The sequence below is a fragment of the Drosophila ficusphila genome, unplaced genomic scaffold (genome assembly GCF_018152265.1).
Source record: "Drosophila ficusphila isolate 14025-0441.05 unplaced genomic scaffold, ASM1815226v1 contig_106, whole genome shotgun sequence".
Lineage (NCBI taxonomy): Eukaryota > Metazoa > Arthropoda > Insecta > Diptera > Drosophilidae > Drosophila > Drosophila ficusphila.
In genome coordinates this window covers 620040-634964 of record NW_025063993.1, presented here as the reverse complement: position 1 = coordinate 634964, position 14925 = coordinate 620040, and the positions used below count along the sequence as shown (strand labels likewise).

The window sequence follows — 14925 nt, the reverse complement described above, 5'->3', positions numbered from 1 at the left end:
TCCGAGGCGGTTCCTTTCTAACTCCTCGCGTTGATACGGTCACTTGCACGACTTTCACTTGACTGTCCAGCTTCCTGCACGCGTCCTCCTTTTATATGCCACCCTGTTCCCGTTATTTCCCTCCTTCGGTGGCGTGATTGGGTCCAAAGTGCAGGACAAGTGGCGTGATCGGGTCCAAAGGGCAGCACAAGTCCCGTTAGTTCACGGTCTCTCCTCTTTGTGCTGGTCCAAAGTCCGCCAACTTCACCGTTATAACGGGTACAAAGTCCAGAACTTCACCGTTATAACGGGTACAAAGTCCAGAACGGTACCGTTAGTTCACGGTCTCTCCTCTTTGCGCGGGTCCGAAGTCCGCAGACTCACCGTTATTGGGTCCAAAGTCTGCAGACTCACCGCAGCATTGAGTCCAAAGTCCTTTGCACCGTTATTTCCCTTTTTCTCTGCATGCCGCGCATCCCGCTGTTGCTATGCGGCTCTCCTGCACTCAAACTTGTAAGGCGTTTTTACAAACCCTTACAAAGTGATTCAGCCAAAACGGGTAATCGGAAACACAAAAACCAAAAAGATTCTTAAAGTGAACAGTTCTGTGCATAAGATGAACTAGGATCAGAAAAAAAATGAAAATTGCAAAAGTTATTAGCTTTTGAAAAAATTTCGATTTTCGCGCTTTTCTTCTCACTAATTATTTTCTCACTGTTAAATGTTTTCAATATTTTTGGACATTCCTAGTTCATTAGTTAAGGAAACAATTGAACATTTAAACAAAATTTGATGACGATTGGTTAACCCCAACGCCTTCAATTACTTCCGTAAGGTCCGAAAACGTGGTTCCGAGATAAACGCGTTTAAAGTTTTGGCTTCCAATGGCCGGTGCTCGACATGTGCTCGATGTAAGGGCCTGTAACTTTTGTAATATTTCAAATTTGGATCTGAAATGCTTTGAGAACATTTTCGGAACATGTATCTATACGATAAGCAAAAAAAAAAAAAATCAATTTTTTTTCCACAAGGTGAGAACCTGCCTTAAGGGGGTCTTCCTATGTGACGGCCTGTTTTTTAGGGTTATTTTAGGATTTTTTTTCTACGACCAGTAAATATTTAGAGCTTCAAGTTTTTTATCATTTATTAACACATATTTGGACAGTATAAATAAAAAATTTCAGCAAAAAATATTCGGTCAAACTAGAGTTACAGCGCTCTGAACACCCCCGCCTCGAAAAAAAGAGCTCCCACTTCCTCCACGATTCCGGCTGATCGGCTTATCAGAAAAAAAAAATAAACGGCGTTTTAATTTGTAGGCTTAAATGCACGGAATGAACTACAATCAAATGAATATAAAAAAAATTGGATTTTTGATAGACATTTGAAAAAAAAGTTGCGAATTTGGCGTTTTTTTTTTTTTTGTTTTTTGCTATAAAAAAATCGAAGTTTTGAAAATTTTCGATTGATAATAGTTCATTCCATGCGTTTACATATATTGAGTGTGCCCTGTAAATTTCAAGTAATTCGGTCCAGCCGTTTCTGAGATACAATGGAGGAAAGTTTGAAAAACACAGTTTTGAGAAAAACGCGTTTATAGTTTCTAACTGCCAACTCAGCGCTTCGAACCGCTCTTTCTTTTACCTGCTGTATCTTTAAAACGACTTCGAATTTTCTAAAATCGCTTTACTACCGTATTCTAGACATGTTAAGGGAGCAATTTATGAAAAAAAAAAAAAATCGATTTTTTCAACCCATCACATAGGAAGACCCCCTTAATACCCTACTTGCAAACCACTCCCATAGCCCTCATTTCAGGCCTTCTAATTGTATTTCCCCCCTTAAGGACACGTACGTTGGTAAAATTTGTATTGTATTTAAATAAAACAATGGTAACATGCTAAACAAAATAAATAAAAACCCTGTATTTCTCTGGAGAAAAGGGTATATTACCCCTTAATGCATCCACCTTATAGTACGGACCTTGCCCCAAGCGATTACCATCTGTTTTGGCCATGCTAAATTTTTTCGATAGACAAAAATTGAATTCAAGGGAGGAATGTGAAAATCGAATCGCCGAGTTTCTTGCCAGTAGGGACAAGGACTTCTTTAGGAGAGGCATAGCAGAAAATCATCGAAGTATTAAGTATGTTAAAATTGTCGTCAAAAATCAATAAAGAAACCGGTATGTCATCGCGAAGACCGTTTGCGTTGAGTTTTTTGGTCAATCGGTCTTTTGCTGACTCTCATTGTGCGAGCGTTTATCGAACTGCTCCTTACGCACTGCTCATTGAAAGACCAAAATACAAAGAGCTCAACGAAAAGCGCTCAACAGAAAACACAAATGATGACAGCAAGGGTCTCTTGCTCAAAGCGAGAGTGAGAGAGTATGAACTTTTTCGGTTGTGCTCGCACCGAGAGCACATGATGAAAAACCGGCGACTGTCATTTGCGAGCTCTGATTCTTACGTATCAAAAAGTAAAAGCTTTGCAGATTAAATTAAATTATCTCAGTTGTTAAATTTCTAGAGCTGCGATTATATAAATTGTTCTGGATGCTATTGCCATAGTGCTGAGTATTGTTTGTACCTTGCTCTAAAAATGCTGTCCCATTTTGGGCATGTATCAAATGTCTTAAATTAAAGCTACAATAATTAAAACTGTGTTTTTATGCTTACTTATAGTTGTTACACACACCTCAGGATGGACTTTCGACTCGTTCTAAATATTTTAATAGATGCTCTGGAATGGACAAAATTAATGTTTTCGGAAGCAAATCAAAATCAAGTAGCGTAAGTTGAAAAATAAATATGTATTAAATAAGTGTAATATTTGTTGCAGTTTGGTAAGGTTTTTAGTTGTTTGTAAGTTTTTAAGTTTGTAAACTCTTCCACACGGGGTACTTTCAGATTTTATATGAAATCGGAAAAGGGTATAATTTCTTTGCCGAAAACAGTTTATAAATTTGAAGGGGGGAAATTCTGAATTGAATTTTAATCGAAAGTATCCTTGTGGCAGAAGCTGAAGCAATAAGTGTGACCCAAATTATCAATTCCGAATGACAGCGTTTTTCGATTTAAACAATAAAAATTCCTTTGCTACCGTAATGCTCCTAGCATCAAAAAAAAAATAGGTCAAAAAATTAGTTATTGCCCACATATGTATGTACACAAACGAAGACGTAGTTTGTTAAATTTTGTTTAGCAGTTGTTAAAAGCGTTCTATTAACCCATTAAATGGCGCCTATAAATCGGATCGTGCGATTTTGTTCTGGGGACCATAGAAGTTGAAAGGATAAAACCTTGTGTTGCTATCATCAAAAATATCTAAAATATGACATGGTATTTTAATACATAACGGTCTTTAGTGTGAACTGCTAGGTCAAGCTAGAAATTTTTTAAGCACCGATGATTTCTTGGGTATTTAAATACCCACCTGGCGATAATGGGTTAAAGATTTGATTCGGACTTGAGCGGCACTTTAAATTTCTTTTTCCTGTGCGTGCCATTGAAAACCAGGCAAGGTCGTTAAAAAAGATTTTCGAGATAATATAACTTATCAATATTAGGTGACATAATTTTATGAATCTCTTAGGCAAATTTTGTTGATTTAGTATATTTAAAAACAACATTTGATTTCGATGACCAATAAAAAGTATTGGTACACCTACATCATAGCTGACAACGTAGAAATTGCATCAACTAAATGTGTATAAGTTGAATTATTATTAGGTAATTATCCACTTAATATAGATAACCACTTATCCAAACTTATTTATTTGTAGCAAAATACGCGGAATTGTATATAGAGTAATATCATTGTGGTGTGTTACTCTGCGTGAAGGATGCCACTCCGAAATTATTTCTGAGGTTCTTATCAAAGAAATATTGGACGATTTAGTTCCGAGACACCCAACTTCATTTTGCGTAAATATCTTTTTTTTTATATAATATTTTATACTCATTTAAAAATTTAATTTTGTTTTTAAATCCATAAAGCTCAAAAATTCAAGTTTAAATCCAAAATGTTCAACTGAAAACATTTTTTCAATTTTGGAGATGTCACATAGCTGTGAAAACTATGACCTGTTATGTCAGCAAGCCCATTTTTGCCTTCAAAATGTTTTATCATCGTCCGGTCATTTGCTAAAACCCTCCCTTTTAAAGGAAAGTATTCTTTACATATTTATAAAGTTTAACCAATTATATTATATATATTACAGGACGTGCACAACGCCTTATTAAAAATTTGTCTTCAAATGCAACCAGAATCAATCAAAAGGACGTATTCAAATAACATTACCAATTATAGCTTGGAAGCTCTCAAAACAATAACATTTTTATTAAAATCACGGAATTATGGATGTCCAGCACCTTCTGAAATTATTATGACTCTTTTAGACGACTTTCGTTTATTTGGAAATAGTACTGAACTACGGCAAATAAATAATCTTACCACTTTTGAAATAATGCTTCATCCTCAAAAAATAGATATTCGATTTAAACAATGTGTTGACAATTTAAATGTTTTAAGTTGCGTAAAAGACGCGGCTCAAACAAATGTTATCGAGGACATATACCAAAGTTCTGTTTCGATTCTTGAAAATGAAATAAGTTTTTCACAAACTACTGATAAAAACGATAATCCATTCAATACTGAAAATGATAATTTAAAGGAACCAAGCCCTAAAAAAATTAAAAAAATTGACTTCAACGATAAATTAAACTTGGGGTTCGACGATAATTCGTTGCCTAGAAATAAACCTTCTGATAAAGCTGATGAAACTCTGGCCAAAGACATGAAGGCAGAGTGTATTCGAATTGTGGGATCGTCCTCAAAACCATCAGAACAAAACCTTAAAGGGCCAAAGGAAACAAAAAACAATGACAGCCCACAGTGTTATAATAAAATGTTCCGGGAAAAAGATTTGCTTATAGACTTAGAATTATTGGAGGATGATAAAATGATAGCAGAGTTGGAAGCAAAGTTTGTTGGAGAGCTTAAGTAAATAGATATTAATAAAAAAATGTTTTAAAATTTTTTTTTAGAAATGTACTGGTGTTTTATATTATATTTTAGTGTATAGAATACAATTTTCTCATTTGTCATGGGTATACCAAGCTAAGAGTTTAAAAAACTTCTGTTAGCTTAATTTCATATTTCAGCTACGAAAATAAAAAATCAGCACCAGCCACCGTCCTTTTATGCTTACTGTTGTAACCGAAGTCACCAGCAGTTGTAGCTTTTGAATTTTGCTCAACGGTTCGCCTTTTTGCTTGTGCTCGATACCGAAAGAGTGTCTAGCTCAGCTGAGTTTGAGGTTTGACCCATTTTCTTCGATTGAATCTACGCCCGGTTACCTTTACGAACGGACTTCTCCAGAACTTTCGTATAAATTTAACTTGACTCTTCCGTTCTGGTCCCATTTTCCTTCTCCAGCCAGCTTTATGTGCGGATACAAAGTCCGCCAGTTTGCCGTTTGACACGTTCACGCTCTTGAACGTCACCGTTTGGACTTGACCTCTCCCACACTCCAGCCTCCGTCGCTGTTGCTAGGGGCGGTTCCCTTCCATCTCCATTTGTGGGAAGTATTAAGACTCCTCACAAGTCAAAAAACAAAAAGGGACCGAAGTGTCTTGGAAGTCGCCCAAGAAAAAAACTGCATACGCCCCTGCTTAACAGGTCTGCCAAAAATAGTTAGTTATATTATTTATAACTCAAGAAATTGGGGTGGTAGCTCAAAGCCAGGTCGTGTGACTATGATGACTGTAATGACCTGTAAACAGCCCAATAAATACAAACCAACTGCACGCAATTACTCAGATATCCACAATTAGGCTACATTTAAGTGGCCACACTCTTTTTTTTATGTATGTATGTACCAAAATAACACACATACAGCCGAAATGAATTTAATTCTTTATCGGTCTTTTCTATTTTCTTGTTTTGTTTTTTTTTTCTCTCGTCGCCAATGTAATGACCTGTAAACAGCCCAATAAATACAAACCAACTGCACGCAATTACTCAGATATTTACAAACAATATTTATTAGTTTCTCGGTGCGACCCGCACTCTACAATAGGATATATCCAGACTGACTCAATGACAGCTAGAATGCTCTCCGCTCTCAGCAACGCTGGTAGTGACAGGTTGCCACAATGACCATGATCCTCCAAGAGGAATCGGTTAAGGGACGGCGGATCCTCCCTACCGCAATCACGCGGCGTGTTGACGGGGTTTCATGTTCGGTTCCAGGTCACAAGAAAATTTGAAAATTTGGAGAAATTTTCCAACATGGCTGAACGCCCGACTTCCGCTCCGATCGCAAATTGTTCAATCGGATGCGGCCTTGCCCGAAGGTCAAGCTCGTGTGACTTTTGGTCCTATCGATATAAAAATCCCTGTTCATTGAGTGGACAGAACTGTTTACCGTGTGTCGGCGGTTTACAAATTTCTTGTCAAGGATCCCGGAATCCAATTGAGATTTGTACCCCAGCCAGAGAGCATCTTTTCAAGTGGCGCACGAACAGACTGAGGCTAGCTAGAGTGGCGTAAAGTCTCACTAAAGAGGCCAAACTATGTTGAGAGACCGACGCTCCATATAGAGTTTCACAAAGAAACGACAATAGAGTAACTATGTGAGTCATGGTCGACCCAAACGTGCCGGATGGCGAGTGCGAAGAGGCGGATTTGATGAAGAACCCAGAAGTGAGCGTAAGATGAATCTACGCCCGCCGTGAAGACGAATTTGCGGCCCTGGTTGCTGAAGGCGTGTGCCACGATGGGGAGCAGGGGCTATTTTCCCGAAACAGTGTGAAAACGATTCATAGAATTACAAGAATTCTATAGTTATCGCGCTCCAATCCAGAGCAGACAAGGGAAAAGTGTAGGCTCGACACAAGGGGACTTTTTAGATTGGGGAAACAACCACCCGAACTCAATAGCGGGATGGAAGCGTTAACGCTGGAATCACCATTAAGAGTCCCCCATCATCGCCATTTGCTTCCAAAACGAATGCGCCAATGAAATACAAGGTTCTAGAGTTTGATCGATAATCGCCGAATTCGAGGAACAAAAAGTAACGTATGGTGGCGATCAGGAAGAAGTCCCACTGAGATTCTCGAAGGTAGGGTAACCTGTTGGTTTCTTACGAGCCACTTGCAGACCGCCTCATGCTTAACGTTACAGCGGGAATGCCTGGATATCTTTTTACCGCCACGCCATTTCAAACGTTTGAAAGATTGAGATCAGGGGCCACGTTCAAGGAGTGGGAGAAAGGAAGGCGTAAGTAGGGACAACCCGTCTGATCACGGCTACAGTGCGGTGATCAATGGGTGGGGGACACAAATGAATCTGGACCGTCAAGTTTTGTAAGAGAAGGATTCACCCGCATGGTAGCAAAACGTGAAGAAATTCATATTATTACAACGACGATAGCGGCCTGCACGACATGAAGCGAAAGCAGAAGAAGAAAAGACCAAACAAAGACTCTAGAACAGAGAGTGTCCATCTGGAGTCAGAAGCGGATGACTCACAGTGCCCCAATAGTATTAGTCAAGAAGAAGACAGGTGATTGGCGTATGTGCGTCGATTATTAACAATTGAACGCTTATTCGGTGCCGCATGCATACCCAGTTGGGAGATTTGATTATATCTTGGAGAAGTTACGACTGACAGGATGTCAGAGGTTCAAAACCACCCGAGCCAAAGCGGCGGGTAAGATGTTAACTTGCGTGGCGAATAAACCTTTTGATATTGACGTGCTACGTACCAACTTAAAACGATCGTTTCAGGCACAAAAACTATATTCTTCGGGGCCGGGAGTTGAGACCAAAATTCGGGTACAAGTTAAGATCCGCCAACACCACATTTCAAACGCAAGCGAAGGCTTCGCTGCCAAACTAGCGCCTTACGACGGACCCTACGTCGTCACAAAGTTTATATCACTGAATCCTTCTGCGTCGATAAGGAGAAAGAAGACGACGCGCGGCAGGCAAGGTTTGAGTTACCTTATTAGTCTAGAGAGGCCACGGACGAGGAACACTTCGGTGATATGCAGAATAGGAGTAAACAGGTGAATAGATGAAAGAAACGAATCCTAAGGTAGCTAGTAAGATGAATCTTATGTAAAAACCATGAATAAGTTAAGTACCTTAAGTCCAGGGTTCACTGCACCGATGGTTAAGAATTCCAGTAGACAGGCCACCACAATAAGATAAGTCTATAATTTCAGATGGATCACAATATGTGTTCTTGGACGAGACTGAGAGTCAGTTAGAAAGTGCAGCCGCTGGTGACGAGTTGGCCGCAACGGGTAGCGACAAGGCCAACACAAACACCTGGTGTGTGGTTGGAGTGAAGAACTTACAGCCCCATCGATGCCTTTGTCGATCAAACATCGGAGGAATCAGCCTCTTTAGGCTTTGCGCATGGCCTAGGCAACTCCGACCGTCGTCGCCGGGTCTCATCACATTCCAATGCTACCGTTCTATGTCCGGGATGAGGCTTCTCGAACCGAACCCAAGCGGCACTGCCGGATCTCTTTGGATGAAGAGCTCCCCACGATGTACTTTGCGGAATACGACAAAGCAACCGACAGCAACGGCGGCGTTGAGGAACGTCCCCTCTTTTGTCGGCTGTTTTTCTAGACCAACGGCGAGGCAGGTAAACCACGGAACCACGGACGAAGTCGAGAACGGCCGCCCCGAGTGCAAACCGGATTCGCCACAACGACCAGAGGAGAAACTCCTTCCTTTTCCCTGGCAACAATGATCTCCATCCTGCGCTGCAGAGGACGAGGTCCTGAACCGGGTGTTGAATGAAATCCAAGGAGCCGGATTGATCGGAAAATTCGTCAACGAGGTGTCAGATGAGGCAACGATGAACGATGGTGAACGATGCGCCGATGAATGATCTTCCCACGACTTCTTCGGGGGACATGTGCCCGATGCCAGAGGGTTGGATCGGGCCATCGGATCCGGTTCGCCGTAGACGAGGATGGCTCTCGATATGTCATCACATGGAGAGGGGCGAGTGCTTTTTCGTCGACCCCCGGCAAGAAAGGGGAGGGTCTGAAGATTTCCTTTGACGGCAAGACCGTCACATTTGTTATTCACATCTGTATTTACTCATAGTTTTTCTAGTTTATTAAAACAAATGTCTGAAATATTATTTTTGTCTTATGTTAAGTGTAGACACAAAAAATATAGCTATTTAAGAAAGATCTTATGAAAGGCACGGAGCCCAAATATAATAAATATTTTTATTAAAGCCGAAATTCGGGAAAATACTAGAATAAAGCTGGCGTAGTGAAGGGTCAGCTCCGCGATAAAGGCGTAATGCGGAAAGTCGAGAAAAAATACAAACAACGATTGTAAGGAACAGAAACGCGAAGAAATGGCGGATCCACCGTATTGAGCAGCCGTTTTTGGGACAGGCGATCCTCCCTGAGTAGGACGCGGTAAAGGGAAAGTGGATCCTACCTATTTAGCAACCGTTTTTGGTACGGACTATAATTCCGACCGCGATCTCACGACATGTTGACGGGGCTTCGTGGTCGGTTACAGATCATTCAATATTTCGAATTTTTAGAACCTGAAAAAGAAGACTCGCCTGATCAAGAATAATTACGTTGTGGTCGCAGAACCTTCTTCCTCTAACAAGCAAAGAATATGATTTCAATTACACAGGTCTGCAACAAAAAAAGCAGTCTGGATATTTCCTACTGATTTCTATGTATTTAGGTGTTCTAAAAACAAAAAAAAACTCAAAAAATGTTGGACGCCTAAAAGAGACCTTCCAGACTTGCAAAATATTAAAGTAAATCTTTTTAAAGTGAAACTTTTTTAAGCGCATGAGGGTAAATTTTTTTTACAAATGTATCGTCAAGCAAGTATGCAATGGAAGTGTCGAAAAAGAAAGAGAGAACGACCTAGACCGATTGAGAGAGAGTAAGACAGGGCGAACGTAGCATGAAGCAACTAGCGATGGAGTGCGAATAGAGAGAACAAGTGAGATAGAGCGATTGTCGTATCCATGGTACAACCATGGTACAATTATTATTCCATGGGTACAACTATACAAGGTAGTCTCGTCGGCTGCAGAATTGTTCGGTTTCACTCCCCTATCGACCAGTACGCTCGGGCTTTCGTAGGAAAACACTCTTTCTCTCGCTTTCATTGTAGTGTCGATAGGGGAGTGACGCAGCCGACGAGACTATCTTGTATAATTGTACCATGGTCGTATCACGCCCAGTGCCATGGAGCTAGAGGTGCGAGAGAGCTATAGTAATAAAGATTGAACGAGAGAGAGCATAAGGGAAATTAAGAAATAATAAATGCTATATTGGTTTGTGTATTCGTTTACTAATTAATTACACTGTCTTACAAAGATTTTGCCATGGAGATGGGGTGTATTTTTTTTTTGGGTTGGGGGTGACGAAAGACTAGAAAAAACATAAAAAATATGGTTAGTTAGCCGTAGAAATTTTGCAGTAGAGGCAATTTTTCCTTTTTTTCCATATTTCGAAAAATGACTCCGACTTTTTTACAAGTATTAACTACAATTTTTATCCGATTGCATTTATCCTTTATACTTTGTTTCAAAGGTCATACTATTACGCACATTTTAAGCCCACTTGACGTTGTCTACCTCGTTGCTATCACGAGTTATGGCCAAAAGTGTAGGAAGTGTTGTTCAATAAACTCGCATTTTCATTATTTTTATTCACCTTTGACGTTGCAAAACGGTATCGTGGGGCAAGAAATGTAAAAAAATTCTTTTCTGTTGTCGTAGAGAATTCTATTACGAACATCCTCATATATCTCACTACGTATAATTATTCAAATTTGACGTTCGTTTTTGCATAAAGGTGCAAAATTGCGTTATTGTTTCAGTTCGAACCTAGAAGTTTTCTTCAGTATGGAAATGTGGAAAAAAGGATGCATCGTATAATTGTTAAACAAATACATTTATTCGAGTTTCTTTACAAAAAAGTATTTTTCATAATCGTAATGTTATCTCAATATTTTTAAACTTTATCCTACTTCAATCTTTAAAAGTGCACTGCTGACTTTGACTTCCCTTTTCCCTGGTCTTTACTGTTTGATAGTTCTAAGAACCAAGTATATTCGCCCATCATATGACTAGTACACTTTCTTTAATATCTTTTTGTCATCGTTTCGTTATCGGAATGGTTCATTTTTTCATCGTTTTTCACTGTTCATGATTTCATCATGGTGCGTTGACTTAAGCTTCCCCCTGAAATCAATAGCATTGCATTTAGTTTTAAATTCACAAATTAAGTTGTCTTACTTACATTTTCAAAAGTTCAAATAAGCCTCCATCAGAAATCAGCTGTTTCCCACAATAAGGGCTTCCACCTATTTTGCAGTTTTCATTCCACTATTCTCACAAACTTTTTTTACTGCACTTTTACCATTTAAGAAACGAAATTAATCATATTTATTTATTAAAAGCTTATTTAACTTTTCTTTACAAATTTTTTTTTTCATTTTCATTTTATTTGTATTTTTAAGTGGTTGTTTTGTTCCACTAGAAGTACGGCAGCATTGACGATAACTTTTGGCAATAGATTTATCGACCCCTTTATGTTATTAGAGCTATCAATTAGGGCATCTAAATGTTTATTAAATGTAGTTGCTTGAATTTATCTGTTTTTGTTGAGACACTTTTAGGATTTATCAAATTTTTCTTTATGTCATTCTATTTTGTCTTTTATGTCTTTCCACTCCAATAATTAAATATATAGGCAAAAAAATTCTGAATTTTCAATTTAAGACAATTATTTCTCTTATATAGACAAAATTAACAAATTATTTAAATTATTTATTATTTTTCCTTTAGCAAAATAAGATATTTTGTAAGTGTTTACATTTTAGTCTTATACCATATATAAAACAAAATTAACAAACTATTAATATTCTTTAATATTTTTCTTTTAGCAAAATAAGATTTTAATTCATTTTATTATATATAACAAATTAAATTTTTTTTTGTTTTAATGTGTTGTATATTTAATTTTTGTTTAGAACAACGGCGTTTGTCACCAGTTTTTTTTTTTTTTTTTTTTTTTTTTTTTTGTGTTAGTCTATTGTTGTTGTTGTTGGTGCCGTCTTTGTCCGTATGCTTCTTGCTCTTTTTCGATGGCATCAATCCTTTATTTCGCATGCTTCGTTCCAGGGTGATGGGGGTCCTTTGTTGACGATCGAGAGAAGCGCTGCTCATAGTCGTCGTTGTTTTACGATCCGCCCTCCTCGTTGTCTCTTCGCTGGTGGGGATGGGTTTGGAGTCTTCCTTATAATGTGTGTTTTCGGGCCGGCTGCTGGGTTTATTTTCAGCGCTTCTCTAATGGCCAACAAGTGAGCGCCCTTTTCTCCTTTATAACTTTGGTAACGTTCTTGGGGCCACTGAATAGTGTATTCCAATTTTTCTTGTGGATGAGGTTTCACTTTTCTAGCCGGTATGTTGGCTATGGCTTATGTTATTTATATTGAGCATGACTATTTAGGTTGGCTTGGGCTCTTGTCTTTTTTTTCCTTTGCCGATATTAGGCAGGATTGCCATGTAATAGGCGTAAAGATTGAACGAATTATTTCGAGCTCAAGGCCCGTCTTTTATACGTTTCTATTTACATTAGTTCATATGCATAAGCTTAAGCCGAACTATTCTTATGTTCTTATAGTAATTTAACTCTAGTAAATTCAAAACATATAGTTATTAAAGGAGCTTTAAAGTTAAGTTAAATAGATCGATAAAGAAGCTTTAAAGCATAGTTTATGTCTGTTATACAATGATTGTTATATTTGATGCTGATATACTGACGGCTGTGATACGAATGTTACGAAAGAAAGAACAGCTGATGAACTTTTGCTAGGATCTGTCAAAAAGATTTTAACATTTAATCATTTGAAGTTTTTTTTTTAGTGCTCAAGCGTTGGCGTAACTAGCTCGCCTTAAGAATTTTAGTGCTGTCCACAAGATTTTTCAGCTACATACATATGTGGAACTTGCACTCTGCCATTGCAACAGCGAAATTAACAATATCGTTTCTTCTTTTATGAATTTATTTGTTATGTGTTTGTTAACAAAAAAAAAAAAAAAAAACAGTTTGATTTTGGTCTCGTTTTAAATATCACAAATCAAACAGGCATGGAACCGTTAGCACTATGTCCTGGGGGAGTTCATATTCCACCACCAGGGCCATTTTCCGAAGTGGCCGGAACTGGGAAGGGTTGCTGAATCCGGCTATGACACAAGAACGGATTCCTTCGAATCAGATGTCCATGAGTATAGACCAGCAGGAAGGTGAAAGCGGTCGACAAGTTCACTGGTCATCAGATCCCGAAAGCGAACTGGAAACGAACAATATATCCGGAACACCCTTCCGGACAAAGCGCCTGATACACGGAAGTAGAAACAACTCATTGATACAAGTAGGTAAATTGCGGAAATGGGGAATTACCTTTGAAGGAAGTCCCAAAGGTATGCAGGTGTCCGAGCTTATATTCCGACTAGAACAACTCCAGAAGTCGTATCAGGTGGCGTGGAAGGAAGTCCTGAGGGAGTTTCATGTTTTAGTCGAAGGAATGGTACTGGATGTACGTGAGGTCTGTAGAGTGACCAGAGTGGCCTTACCTGAGGTAAGCTCTTCAATAACAGTTCCAGAGCCAGCGATCGAACTTCAAGAGGGAGTATGAGCTGCGGGAACGGAAGCAGAAGCCGGGAAAAACCATTGAAGTTTATATTCAGATAATGTTGGCCCTGAGGTCGCGACTGGAGGTGTAGTTTTCAGAATTCGACCTGATCGAGGTGATAAAGATGAATGTAGGGGATCAGATTTCTAAAATTATATATCCGATATACATCACCAATCTGGACCAACTTCGTCAAGAGTGTCACAACGCGAAGAAGATGCTGGCGTCCCGATGCGCAAGATATCCGAGCAACACAGAGCCGTACCGAGGATATAAAGACCGTCCGAGGCCTAGTGCAGACGAAGGCACATCACTGGAGCTGGATGAGGTGGAAGCACTTGTAAGGGAGTTTTCTAACCGGGATATGAATCTCAGTCGTATTCCGGGGTCCTTTACAAGAAAATTTGTAAGTCACTGAGACACTGAGCTAGAGAGGTCTGTTCGTTCGATGAACAGAGTTTTATGGACTGTCTTGGAGGGGCTCTTCAGACCCAAAAATTCCACGGGCTGGACCTTAGGGCGAGGCCGCAGCCGATCGGAAGACTTTGCGCTGAAAAAGAGACTCTCGTCTGACTGAGGCGGAAAATTCCACCGACTGGACCTTCGGGCGAGGCCGCAGCCGATCGGACCAACGGCGAGGCAGGAAAACCACGGAACCACGGACGAAGTCGAGAACGGCCGCCCCGAGTGCAAACCGGATTCGCCACAACGACCAGAGGAGAAACTCCTTCCTTTTCCCTGGCAACAATGATCTCCACCCTGCGCTGCAGAGGACGAGGTCCTGAACCGGGTGTTGAATGAGATCCAAGGAGCCGGATTGGTCGGAAAATTCGTCAACGAGATGTCAGATGAGGCAACGATGAACGATGGTGAACGATGCGCCGATGAATGATCTTCCCACGACTTCTTCGGGGGACATGTGCCCGATGCCAGAGGGTTGGATCGGGCCATCGGATCCGGTTCGCCGTAGACGAGGATGGCTCTCGATATGTCATCACATGGAGAGGGGCGAATGCTTTTTCGTCGACCCCCGGCAAGAAAGGGGAGGGTCTGAAGATTTCCTTTGACGGCAAGACCGTCACATTTGTTATTCACATCTGTATTTACTCATAGTTTTTCTAGTTTATTAAAACAAATGTCTGAAATATTATTTTTGTCTTATGTTAAGTGTAGACACAAAAAATATAGCTATTTAAGAAAGATCTTATGAAAGGCACGGAGCCCAAATATA

At 39.7% G+C, this 14925-nt stretch overlaps 1 protein-coding gene across 4 annotated transcripts in view; it reads left to right on the top strand.

Moving 5' to 3' along the window:
- LOC108086363 overlaps window positions 1–9256 on the top strand; it is a 36906-nt gene extending 27650 nt beyond the window's left edge. For 2 of the 4 annotated variants that reach the window (XM_043207983.1, XM_043208005.1), the window contains 5 exons: window positions 2664–2771; window positions 3764–3905; window positions 3978–4145; window positions 4202–8053; window positions 8213–9256. In XM_043207983.1, coding sequence (XP_043063918.1) covers window positions 2664–2771; window positions 3764–3905; window positions 3978–4145; window positions 4202–4987 — 1204 coding nt within the window. In that variant the 3' untranslated portion in view covers window positions 4988–8053; window positions 8213–9256. The remainder of the gene's footprint in view (window positions 1–2663; window positions 2772–3763; window positions 3906–3977; window positions 4146–4201; window positions 8054–8212) is intronic. The other 2 variants (XM_043208001.1, XM_043207997.1) reach the window with 2 other exon arrangements.
- Window positions 9257–14925: the final 5669 nt, after the last annotated feature.